This window comes from Mixophyes fleayi, chromosome 9, assembly GCF_038048845.1.
Source record: "Mixophyes fleayi isolate aMixFle1 chromosome 9, aMixFle1.hap1, whole genome shotgun sequence".
Taxonomy (NCBI): Eukaryota; Metazoa; Chordata; class Amphibia; order Anura; family Limnodynastidae; genus Mixophyes; species Mixophyes fleayi.
In genome coordinates, this window is record NC_134410.1 from 67,458,681 (window position 1) to 67,472,690 (window position 14,010).

A 14,010-nucleotide genomic window follows, 5' to 3' on the forward strand; every position below is an offset into this window, starting at 1 on the left:
ATAGACAAAACCTGATCTCCATGATCTCTGATCTGAAGCATAATTCAAGTCATTTTGCAGAGGGGGAAGGGAACACCCCTGACAATGCAATGTGCAAATCTTTCTTCGTCTGACATTTGTAAATAATCTCTAAATTTTTTGTTTTTTTTTAAGAAGAAAGGCATGCATGTTAGAGGGAAAAAAAAACAGAAAAAGAACCCTTATATAGGCGCTTGCAATTGAAGTTAACAAGCAGCTGTCAATAAGAGGCTGATACTTCTCTGGTAAATGGAATATACAAAAAAGAAAGTTTGACAACGCTAGCAGATTATCTTGAAACAAAAATAAAACCTATGTGGCTAATTTATGATCAGATGACATAGCCCTAGCAAGGGGTGTGATACATATGTTCGACAGTTACATGATCAACATTTATATGGTCGACACCATAATGTAGACAGGATCGAAAATTCGACAATAATGACATTGACAATATTATTAGGTCTACAATTCGAATACAGACAGTATTATTAGTTTGACAATTCAAATGTAGACAGTATTATTAGGGTGTCAATAATATCCCTAACCCTAACACTAACCATATAATAACTAATGTCTACATTTGAATTGTTGTCCTAATGTTATAGACTTTCTCAATGTCAACCAAATGAATGTCTAGCGGTCAACTGCATACCCTAACAAGTCATCAACAGTTTCTTCGTCTTTGTTGTGATGTCACATTAATGCACATGTTTTTACCACTCTGAATCTGCATGCTGTATGCAGAATTGTCTAGTTATAATTGTGTGCAAACTTAACCACCAAAATGTTTAGCCCACAATGGGTGGAAGCATGATTAATTTAAAGATATGAAGGCAGAGATTATAGAGATTAATATAGATTCACATTAGCTGCTCTGAAATTTTTATTTTATTAAACCAAAAGTTGAGGTACTAAATGAAAAAGAAAGAGAAGAAAATTAAAGTAAATGATGAAAATTAAAGTAAAGGATGAGGGAAAAGGGAAGAGAAAGGAAAGAGAGAAAAGAGAGATAGGATAAAGTAAGCATATTGTGTTCCAGTAAGAGCCATTACTAATCTACATACATGCATCTGACCTGAGTTTAAGCAATGCTATCCAGGGATCTGGGATTACACTGGCTATTTGATTTATAAGAGAGAAGTCTTTGAAAGGGTCTATAATTAAAGGTATGTCCACCACATATGTGGAATGTCACCTTCCTGGCCACAACCAGAAAAATCTGTTGAAATACCAGTTCATAAGTACTTTGTATCCATATTCAATGAGGAATATGTTTATAAATGATTTCACAGTTGCTGCCTACATTGGTTTCCAAACCTTGATAGGCATGATGTCACTCAGCCACGATTCCCACTCAAACAAATATGGAGTTTTAGGCTTTAGTGTCCTTTTTATTAGGTAGAAAGTAGTTATAAGGGATTTTAGACAAGAGTGTTTACAGGGGATTTCAAATATGTAATCAAGAATTTTCCAAGGGGTTGGACTTGTTCCGGCAAAATTAGCTAATTACATATATCAGAAAAGATCCAAGTTAGGGATTTTAAATTGCTCTTGAATGTCAGAGAATAGTAGGTGTTGTCAAAACTGTTAGAAATGTTTAATGTGCAGAAAACCATGATGATTATTGACAGTTGTCTATATAGCAGCAGCATACTCCGCTGCATCTTACAATTGGAACAACACCGTAATAAAACAAGGCTGGGTAATACCAAAATAGTAAGAGAAAACATGTAAGTTAGAATAAGTTAAGGAGGTTAAGAGGGTGAGAAGGGATTGTGGGAATGAAGGAAGTTAAGGGGTAATGTAAGGGAAAGGTAGGGTTGAAGGCGGAGTATGTGACACATGTTAAACCATGGACTAGAATAGAATAAAAAAAACGAAATGAAACAGTAAACAGGTCTATATATTAATTCAAAAAGGTATGCATGTGTATTGCAGAAGTATACGTCAAAATATCACAAGACGTCGGTTGGCTGGGAGTACAGCCTGTTTGAGAGTGCAGTCCTCCGATGTGTGATCCAGGCTGTTCTCCTCTCTGCTTGACTCTAATTGGAGTACATAGTTGCTCCTCTCTATATAATTCTTTTTTGTGTGTGTCTTGTTCATTTTCATATGTTACTTATAAGATCACATGCAACTCATAAGTTATTTACATTGTTTTGTCTCTGATGTTATATTTTGCCATTTTTCTAGTACACATATAATGACAAGGCTTATAGTATTATATGCAATTTATTTAGTTAGCTCCTATTCAATGGTCTACCTTAGTCTTTACAGATTGCAGATCTTTGTCCTCATTTGTTTTTAGACATAGGTGGCAGTTGCTTATTAAGCACGCTCCACTTCCCCAAATGTTACCTATTTTACCACTTACATCCATACGATGCAAATGCACTAACTCAATTTCTGGGTTATTTTAGTTCTTTTTCCCCTCCCACCTTTATGGCTCCTTTCTCCTTTTACTCCCAGTCCTCCTCCCCTAGCAGACATCTTCTCCATTTTTGACTACACAACTAATGCCCCTCTGTCTTAGTTTGAGACACAACCCTAGGCACGTTGACCTCACTCAATGCCTGCCCTTTTCGACATGGTTAAGTTTCTCTCTCTAAATTTTTGGAGTTTAAATTCCCTGAATAAAAGACAGTTGACCCGTAGCTCCTTTTCTAATCACAAAGCAGATGTTGTGGCGCTTCAGAAATCCCATTTTTCCTCTAGGGACCTCTCTTTTCAGGGACAATCAATACCCCATTTGTTATTCGGCTAATGTCCCCCAGGTTCTGCTTAATTTTGGCTTCACAGGAACTATCCTTTGCGCAATCATGGCTCTTTACCGTGGCCCGTCCACTAAAGTCTTTAGCAATGGCTTTCTCTCTGACATATTTAGTATCTCAAATGGCCTCAGAGACCTCAGACCGCTACATCAAATATTGGACAACTATAGCCGGGCTTCTAATTATAATTGAACAAAGCCAAAGTCCTTTTACTCAAAATTCCAATGGACTCGTTAGTTTCTTTGAAGTCACGTTTCAAATATACTTGGAAGGAGAGCTCTATTTCTTATTTAGGGATTCATATTCCTTCGTAAATATCTGAAGTGTTTCATATTAATTACCCCTTTAAACCTTTTCTGTGCACAGGCCTGTGCAAGAGTATTAGGCTTCATACCTTTGCTACAGCATTCATATTGTGGCTGTTTTCTGTGCATTCTGGCCCGCACTGTTCCTGACCTCTCTTCTGCCTGCCATTTGGTACTGTGTATTCTTGATTACTGAAGACCTAGCTTGCTCTGACACTCCTTCCATTTGCTGATTTGGCAACCTGCAGTCCATTTGTGTCCCAGTCCAGGCTGTGTTGACCAGACCCTCCTTCCTGTTGATACTGGAGGCAAAGCAAAGGTCCATGGCCTGCGAACCCACCAGCAGCGAAGCCCAAACCTCCTTGCGGAGGTCTCTGGTAAAAGTGAATCCACTATATCCTCTAGAATCATGACAGACAGTTAATGTTGTAGCCCCAGTGGTTATTAGTGATACAAAATGTACTTGCAAATATTTTTATGCTTGCAAGAGACGAAGTCCCCAAAAGGCCAGAGCATTTTACCTCTCGTCAATGTAACTAACTCAGGAGGTCTTTCAAATTTACTCACCATGGGGCTGATTTAGAGTTAGGAGCAAATCCAGTTACTGGATGCACCTTGAGATACTATTTTGTGCTGTAGGGGAGACAATGTAAAATGCACAGGCTGATTTAAACTTATGAGGTGAGGATGGCCCAACTCAACTGTAAAATGCAGTGTAAAATGTAAATAGAGCTGGTCAGTATGTGTGTACAGCATGCAGGAGCATGCAGTGTTTGCCCTGCCTGCAAAACATGTTTCCATTTGCATCAGACAACCATGGTTTACTTGGCTACAAATTCTGCACCAGGGCAACATTGTACCTTACATAGATCTGCCCCTATGATTCTCAAAGCATGCAGGGGCGGGCTGGGCCGGGGGAACAGGGGGCATATGCCCCCCCGGGCCGGACAGTAAAACTGTATTTTGGGCTGCCTGATGGTCCACTGGTAATGCGATGGAGACAGTCTTTGTGGTCTGTGCAGGGGCTGTCACATCGCATAGAATTCACATAGAACTCATACTCCATCCCACCCACTATGATCGGCCAATGGTTGTCGCTTCTCTGCCCCCTTCCATTGGAATACTCTCCCTTGCTCCATCAGAACATCCTCCAATTTCTGCAGTTTCAAATGGGCATTAAAACCCCACCTTTTCTTGAAAGCTCCTCAGTCATCTGCTTAACTACCCACCTTGTCGGCTACCTCTCCCTCTCATCCCTTCTTCCCCCTTCCTTTCTCATTCTGTATGACTCTATCTCTGTATCACCCTTGCGTCTTCAGTTTGTTTGCCCCTCCCTTTAGACTGTAAGCTCCTTTGAGCAGGGCCCTCTCTCCTCCTGTTTCCACCACTTTTAACTTTGCTCTCAGCCCACCTCCTTCTTGGACCTTCTGCCGTCTGTCTTCTCTTGTTTTTCTCTGCACCTCTAAGTGGCTCTTACCTGTCAGCCGTGCCCACCCTATTGGGCACGGGTTTCCAGCTTGTGCTAAATATCCTTCACCTTTCAGCCTGTCTCTTTAGCTGTGCCTTGAGCTTCCTGAGTTATAGTGCTTATTGTTATCTGTACCGTGCTGTCTTACGTTTGTACTGTTCTATTGTTTGTCTCTGTACGGCGCTACGGACACCTTGTGGCGCCCTATAAATAAAAATGAATAATAATAATAATAATAATAATAAACTAAGAAAGGCCCTGGAATGTTTAACAAAACTATCTAGAAAAATTTTCAAATAAAATTCTCAAAAAATATATCACTTGTAAAGAAAAACTAAAATAAAGAACACAAATCAAATGATAGCAAACAATAAGAAGTGATCCAAGGTAGTTTTCACCTTTTTTCTTTAATTGTTACTTTATAGTTCTCTTTGAAAATATTTTCCATAAATTTATAATTATCAAGAATGTTTTGCAGGGAGGGTGTGATATTAAACAGGAGGAGGGGGGTGTTTGGCCGAAAAGCCAACAAGGTGGATGGTCATTCCCACTAGGGACGTATAGGATAAAGTATGGAAAGAGCCATGGCGCAGGGATGTTAGCTATTTATCAAATTCGCCTAAGTAGAACTAGAAACCAATCAGTAGTCTCAAGTAATTTCAAGATGTTGGTTTGTATAGTTAAATCTAATGATTCTATATATAAACCCAATTTTTGTAGAACCTTTTGACTCCTGTTTCTATGTCTGGAACGATAGCCCCTTTGTCTAGATAGAGTATATCAAGTAATTCTACCTTTAGTGTGCTCAGGAAGGGAGGCACCAGGGACATACATTGCCTTACTATACATTCCTTTGTTATATGATTTCTTGCATTGTGTTTGTAAGCAAATCAAATGGCTGTCAAAATGGATAACCCTTCGTTTAATCAATCTAAATCTTGAGACATTCTGGTAAAGTAGAAGTGTGCCTTTATGTGCGGCGATGCAATTTTATTTTAGAGGTGCTCTATGCAAAAATGTTAACTCTAAGTTCAACCTCCTAGACCTTTAGTACTACCCCATTTAAGCCTTTCACTTGTTCTGATAAATAAATACATAGTTAGCGTAATTGTTATGCCTTCAGCAGTTATGTATTTATATATGTATGCATTCTGTGTAAACTCCATCTAGTGGTCAGCTTGGTATTAACTTAAATTGAACTCTCAGAGCCTCTGTAGTTTATTCACCAAAGCACCATGGGAGCTACAAGCCTCCATTTTAGATATTACATGCTAGAAGCAAGAGGTGCAGTATATCTCTCCCCTTAGCACAGCATCGATGTTTTACCACTTGAATTATAACATTCTTAACTATTTGAATAAACAACATTAAAGTAGGAGTGGTTATGCTGTCTGTCTGATTATATTCAGGCTAAAGAGAAGATTATAGTGACGACAGAACAGTAAAACATTGGCTGTCAGCAAGTGGAACACATATATTCTGATTAACAGACCTGCTACACTGCCAGCTCAGTTGTCTGCATATGACAAACTCAGCAGTTTTCTACACAGTCTGCAACACAGTGGCCACTCAGCAAGGGGAGTGCAGCCACTTGACTTCACAGAAACCTACAGATTGTCAGTGCAGCCATCATGATTCAGCAATAAAGCAGTTCCTGCATAGTCAAGCACCTTCTTAAAGGAGCCAACACTCTGACTTCTCAGAAATTGGCACTCAGTATATGCAGTTACCTGTATACTGCAATATAGTGATCTCTATACAGTCAAACACCTACCTCTCAACATCATGTCACAGAAAATGACACCTTCATACAAAACAAGGTCTCAAACCTGTGGTTCCTCAAAATCTTCATCCGCCACCAACGCAGCCATCATTGCCCGCGCAAAAGCTGTAGCCGCGAAAGTACGCTTCAACTTTGCAGAGCAAGAAATGCAATTGAAAATAGAGAAATCACGTTTGGAGGCAGAGAAATCACGTTTGGAGGCAGAGAAATCATGTCAGGAGGCTATTATGGAAAAGCTTGCGGCAGAAAAGGAAGCCGCAGCTGCCATTGCTGAAGCAGACTTCTTGGAGACTGCAGATCGCCCTGATATAAAAGGCACCATCAATGTACTTGACTCAGAGCTAGGATCCCAAGATCCACTGCAACGCACATCGGAATATGTCCATCAAGTCTCCAAAATGAGTAGCAAACCTCCAGAAGCACAAGGTATGCAAACAGACTTTATCAGTGAAAAAAGTCTAACACGCCGTGCAGTGCAACCACATGTGAACAACAAACTGCAAATTTACAAGCAAGAGAATTCTACACAAGGTGAAACCACGAGGGACATCCCTCCCCCACTCCAAGAGTTTGAGTCTGTAAACTACAACAAAGGCAGCGCCTCCTGCAGACAAAAGTGGTATGACACAAGCCGGCTGGAAACAGACAATCCTAGCAGGTATGACCACACACCACTTGCTCACTATGTTCATACACCGACAGCACATCCTAGAGCCAACCAGGACACACTAGACTTTGCCAAGTTTTTTGCACAACGAGATCTAGTAACACAAGGACTTTCAAAGTTTAATGATCGACCTGAGAGCTTCAGAGCTTGGCGATCTTCCTTCCTAAATGCAATCAGAGGCTTAGACCTTTCATATAGCGAGGAGATAGACCTCTTAATTAAATGGCTTGGAAATGAGTCTGTTGAACATGCTAAAAGGATCAGAGCAATTAATATAAACTACCCAAAGTCTGGCCTCAAAAGGATCTGGGATAGACTTGAGGAATGTTATGGCTCACCAGAAGCAATAGAAGGTGCACTATTCAAAAGAATTGATGATTTCCCTAGATTACCTAACAAGGGCTACCAGAGACTTAAGGGCGTATTCAAATGTCAGCGTTAACGCTGAAAAACGAGCGCTCGGAAAATATTACCGTTTATACGGTAATATTGCGCGCGAAAACCGTTAATACGGTAGTTTACTTGCGGAATTTCAGCTCGCCGCACAGGGAGCGGCGAGCTGAAATTCCGTTAGTAATTACCGTATTAACGGTAATATTTTCCGAGCGCTCGTTTTTCAGCGTTAACGCTGACAATTGAATACGCCCCTTAGAGAACTGAGTGACTTATTAATGGAGCTTCAAGTAGCCAAGTCTGAAGGAGACTTACCAGGACTTGCCTACCTTGACACAGCCAGAGGCATTAACCCCATAGTTCAAAAGCTACCTTACAATCTGCAGGAACAATGGGTCACCCATGGCTCTAAATAGAAACAGCGGAACAATGTGCCATTTCCCCCATTCTCTGTTTTTGTGGACTTTGTACACCAGCTAGCTAAGGTCAGAAACGATCCTAGTTTTACCTTTACCCTATCAGGTGTTACCCCAATACTACCTAGCCCACGCAAAACATCAGTTGCAGTTCACAAGACTAATGTGTATCCTCCAGATTCCTTCCACAGGTCTTCCAGATATATCAGTAAAGAGTCTAAAGACAAGGATCCTAGCAAACAGTGTCCTCTACATCGGAGACCACATCCTCTCCTGAAATGCAGAACCTTCAGAGAGAAGTCCCCGGAAAACCGCAAAGCCTTCCTTCGAGAAAACGACATCTGCTACAAGTGCTGCTCTTCAATATCCCACTTCGCCAAGGACTGTAAGGTCAGTGTCAACTGCACAGAGTGCTACAGCACAGATCACAACACAGCTCTACACCCTGGGCCTCCCCCATGGACTTTATTACACAGTCAAAGTGACACCGAGCATGGCAGGGAGCACAGTGGAGAGGGAAGGAACACTACTACAGTCACACCAGAGATCACTTCACAATGTACTGAAGTCTGTAAAGAAGCCATAAGCGGCAGATCTTGTTCCAAAATCTGTTTAGTAAGAGTCTACCCAAAGGGCCAGCCAGACAAAGCTGTCAAACTTTATGCAATCCTAGACGATCAAAGTAACAAGTCTCTTGCCAGATCAACCTTCTTTGAAATCTTTAGTATCAAAGGCCCCAACACTCCTTACTCCTTAAAGACTTGTGCAGGGAGTTTTGAGACAACAGGGGGGAGAGCTACTGGCTATCAAATCGAGTCGATATAGGGGGAAGTTTCCCTTTACAAGGCAGCGCCACTTTACAAGGCAGCGCCACTTTAAATTTGAGCTGCGAAGACGTCGATCTCCCGCGAATTGAGAAAACCGGGGTATGATACATTTACCCCTAGATCTGGGATGGGTCATAATAGGAGATGTATGTCTGGGAAACGTACACAGACCATCTTCTGTTAACAGCATGCTTGGAAAATGGACGTCCTTCTATTTTCCAACCATGTCACAATCGCTTTCTCATAAAAAAATTGCCACACTTTCCTGTCATAGACTCCTCTAGTGACAATCACGTCTGTGACAACTACCAAGATCATCTAGGGTGCAAAGAACACAGAAGGATGATCAGGTGGCAATGTCAATTGAGGACAAACAATTCTTAGAAATAATGCAGTATGAACTAGTCAAAGATGAGGCAAACAGCTGGGTTGCACCTCTACCCTTTAGAACCCACAGATCTTGCCTACCTAACAACAGAGAACAAGTACTTAAACGCTTCTCTTCACTTAAAAGTGACTTTCACTTGAAGCCAGAGATAACAAATCACTTCTTCCCTTTCATGGACAAAATATTTGAGAATGGCCATGCTGAGATAGCTCCCATCCTCAAAGATACAGAGGTACAGAACCAGAGACTCTGTGTATTCTCTGATGCTTCAGTTAAAGCAGTAGCAGCTGTTGAATATCTTAAAACTGTGGACATAAAAGGACAATGTCATATCGGGGTTGTTATGGGCAAAGCAAAGTTAGCACCACAACCAGAGCACACCGTACCCAGACTGGAACTTTGTGCTGCAGTACTAGCTGTTGAGTTAGCTGAACTCATCGCATCTGAGTTGCCTATTGAGCTTGCAGAAGCAGAATTCTACACAGACAGTAAAGTAGTGTTAGGCTACATTAACAATGAGACCAGACGATTTCATGTTTATGTCAGCAATCGAGTGCTACGGATTAGGAGATCTACCAATCCAAAACAGTGGCACTATGTATCTACTGTTCACAATGTTGCAGACCACGCTACAAGAGCTGTCACAGCCAATCTCCTTAAAGACACTTCATGGCTCACAGGACCTGAATTCCTGTACAAAGCAGATTGGAACAATCCTGAAAGTCACACATTTGAGTTAGTAGACGCAGACTCAGATGTTGAAATCCGTACACAAGTGACTACAATCCATACCACAATTTCAGATTGTCAATTGGAGCCTCACAGATTTCAAAGGTTCTCAACTTGGAAATCACTTGTCAGAGCTTTTACTTGCCTAACCCACATAGCTCGGTCATTTAAAAATGCCACACCTGTAAATGCAAATGGATGTAAGGGTTGGCATCACTGTCAAAATACTTACATAGTAACAGAGACACAACAATCCAAGAACCTCATTATCCGTGTTGTGCAACATCAAGCCTTTACTAGAGAGATTGACTGTATTACCAGTGGAAAACCTATTCTTAGAGACAGCGTCCTGAAGAAGCTAGACCCATTCCTCGACAAGCATAATTTGCTAAGAGTAGGAGGTCGCCTTGAAGAAGCAAACTTGATGGTTTCAATGAGAAACATCCATTAATCATTCCTGGAAGTCACCACAGTCAGTCAGTCTTCTTTAATTTTGCAACACTATCACAATGAAGTCAAACATCAGGGACGATTAATTACCGAAGGGGCTCTACGATCAGCTGGGTTCTGGATTATTGCAGCAAAACGACGTGTAAGTAACATAATCTTCAAATGTATCACTTGTCGCAGACTTCGTGGTACTTCTCAAACTCAGAAAATGGCCAATCTTCCAGCAGACAGGCTTAGTACAGAACCTCCCTTTTCTAACGTTGGTCTTGATGTATTTGGTCCTTGGACTGTCAACATCCGACATACAAGAGGTGCGAATGCAAGCAGTAAGCGCTGGGCAGTTGTATTCACCTGTATGGCTATCAGAGCTGTTCATATTGAAGTCATAGAATCAATGGACACTTCAAGCTTCATTAATGCTCTTAGACGTTTCATTGCCATCCGTGGTCCTATAAAACACATCCGCTCCGACAGAGGCACTAACTTCGTTGGAGCAGCCAAAGAACTACAAATTTGCTCGAACATCGACATGAAAGGTGTGCAGAGATACCTTAGTGAACAGGGTTGTGCATGGATCTTCAACCCACCTCATTCTTCTCATATGGGAGGGACCTGGGAGAGAATGATCGGCATAATTCGCAGAATCCTTGATTCTATCTTCCTACAAGTAGGAACTGCAAGACTCACTCACGAGTGTTTAACAACCTTCATGGCTGAAGTCTCAGCTATTGTCAATGCTAGACCCCTGACTTCAGTTTCTAATGACCCAGAAGACCCATTCCTGCTTACTCCTGCCACTCTTCTTACCCAGAAAACTGGGACTATCCATGCTCCTCCTGGAGAGTTCAACACCAAAGACTTATATAAACGTCAATGGAGGCAAGTACAAAGTCTTGCAAACTCCTTCTGGGACAGGTGGAAGAGACAGTACATCTCTATGTTGCAATCAAGGAACAAGTGGCAAGTTGCCAAACCTAACTTAAAACCAGGTGACGTTGTGCTCGCCAGAGATTGTCAATCACAGCGCAATGAGTGGCCTTTAAGTCTTGTCACCAAAACATTCCCAAGCAAAGATGGGAAGGTCCGTAAGGTCGAGGTCAAGATTTGCAACCACGGAGAGACTAAGTTATTTCTTAGACCAGTATCTGAGCTAATCTTGTTGTTACCTTCGGAGGACTTAAGTGGTGGCATCAATTGATACCAGGCGGGGAGTGTTATGCCTTCAGCAGTTATGTATTTATATATGTATGTATTCTGTGTAAACTCCATCTAGTGGTCAGCTTGTTATTAACTTAAATTGAACTCTCAGAGCCTCTGTAGTTTATTCACCAAAGCACCATGGGAGCTACAAGCCTCCATTTTAGATATTACATGCTAGAAGCAAGAGGTGCAGTATATCTCTCCCCTTAGCACAGCATCAATGTTTTACCACTTGAATTATAACATTCTTAACTATTTGAATAAACAACATTAAAGTAGGAGTGGTTATGCTGTCTGTCTGATTATATTCAGGCTAAAGAGAAGATTATAGTGAGGACAGAACAGTAATATTTGACTTACATTAATCATGATAGCTTAGGGACATGGCCACTGCATTTAATACAGGTGGCACTTGTGTGTGTGTGTGTGTGTGTGTGTGTGTGTGTGAGGTTTATGTTTACATTGCTCAGAGTGCTCCTGGAAATGCACTATCCTGTGGAAATGAAAAATGGAAATGCAAAACAGGTCCCATTAAAAGCATAAGAGGAAGATCTGACCATCACCAGCTCTTAGCTGGTGCTAAATTCATGCGCAATGGAAATTTCTTTTGTGCCCCCCTCCGTGCCATGGAATGTCCCTTAAAATGCGCCAATTCCACTCATTTATTTCATTACAATAACTTCATAAACTGAAATTTCATTTGTACACTGCTCCACAAAATCAGAACCTCTGGTGTGCCTACTTTATACTTTGCTAGGAATGCCTTCAATCTGCCCATCTCCTCTAAACACCCAGTGCAATCTGTGGCTCTTCTGCAAATGTGAACATTCTGGTCCGTGGCGGTCTAAAGGTGCTTTAGATTACCTTCATTGTTTAACTTGCACTAGCCAGATAAATGCTAATTGCCGAGTGGTTTCTTTTGTTTTACTGGAGATATTAACCTTGGACCAATATTTGTAAATAATCCAGACTATTCTTGTCCATCATTGTCCTTCCTATAATCTCATTTTTAGATACTCTTTTGTCAAGATCCCTCTACAATAGGGTATCTCATAGTTTAGCTTGTTTTTTATTTTCTCATTTTTTTGTCAATACTCTGACTTCTTTATTGCTCAGTCTGTGCAAGGTGTTGAGTTGAAAAAATTCCCGGGTCTTGTTGAACTTATCTCTGCCTACGCACGGAAGGGAAATGGACTGATGACTGCATTACAACACCCTGTTGGCCAAAAAGGAGTGGATACCGAAGCACACACTGGTAAGTCAGAATAAGAATAAGTAAATATATAAATTAATAAATATACATCCATAAACTGATACAAGTACTATTTTAGTAAATGCTTAGTAAACACATCTGAATTGCATTTTAAAGCAGTTGTGAGAGATATTATACAGAAGCATTACCTATTCTCAGTTTTGAAATCTATGAGTGATACTTCACCTTGGCAACTCTCATTCATATTAAGTGCGCATATGCAAATATTTAAAGTTTTGTGTGAATCTTCCTAATATCTGTGATTCACAAATTAATTTGCAGAACGGTTTAGATTTGGCCACACCAGACTGAATAATTTATACTCACTGGAGAATAAGGTCAGTGACAGTGCATAGAATGTAAAGAAGCCAATCAGTAACAGTCAAGGAATGTTACATGTCTGTAGCCTTATAAAAGAAACCAACAGTCCCTTTGTTACTCAATCATCCCGTTTTATTCTAGGGTAAAATGTCTGTGATGCTACTATTTGTGATTACGACTTGCGAAGTGATCTGTCAGTGGTTTGGCATCTTACTATTCAAATATTCATCTTCACTTCTGTTCTGTACATACGTGATGTATAGCGGCATTCAGGTTCGAAACAGTGCATCTCTGGGCCCTATAGCAGAATTTGGGTTGGGGATGCCGTTGTGGCATCCCTCCCTATTCAAAGTATTACGCGGTCTGGTGCATGCGCCTGATGCGCATGTGTAACACATAGTGGTGTTAATAAAAAGCAGAGTGGGGACCTCGGGGGATGCAGGGCCATTGTTATGCCCCTGGAGGCATTACCAAAGTTGCCTATTTGTATTTTACCTAATTATCTATTTAGTTAGCCTTATAGGGACTCACACTCTCTTAGTCCAATAGATTTGTGCATCTTTAACCCATCTTTTTATTTCATTCAGTACTGTAATAAATCCGTTTTGACTCTCCCATGACCAATATAATTTATATTATATTTTTGATTATAGCAATGGAAAGTATTGATTACACAATAACAATGGTATATATCACACACAGCACTTCCCAGAAATTAATACATTCAGAGCCTGATTCATCTAGGATGTGTAGAGAAATCAACATGTATTCTATACAATTTAACTAGTTTTCTGGATCCTATCAAATTACTTCCTAAATCACTCATTTATAATTAGTCATCCCTAAACTTACACATGACAAATTTGATTGTTATACTATTCATATTGTTTTTTTATAAACCATTACTTTAATACTATTACACTGTATATAAATCTCCAGTTATTTACTCTTGTCCCATGCTCAAAGTTGGTCAGTCAGTCTGACTGCTAATTTGGCCACAATGTCTGGGTGTCGGTTGG

General features: G+C 40.6%; 1 protein-coding gene across 2 annotated transcripts in view; it reads left to right on the forward strand.

The window, feature by feature from the left end:
• Positions 1-14,010, forward strand: part of LOC142100739 (phosphatidylinositol 3,4,5-trisphosphate 5-phosphatase 2A-like) — a 101,415-nt gene that overhangs the window by 6,706 nt on the left and 80,699 nt on the right. For both annotated transcript variants that reach the window (XM_075184510.1, XM_075184511.1), the window contains exon 4: positions 12,535-12,673. In XM_075184510.1, coding sequence (XP_075040611.1) covers positions 12,535-12,673 — 139 coding nt within the window. The remainder of the gene's footprint in view (positions 1-12,534; positions 12,674-14,010) is intronic.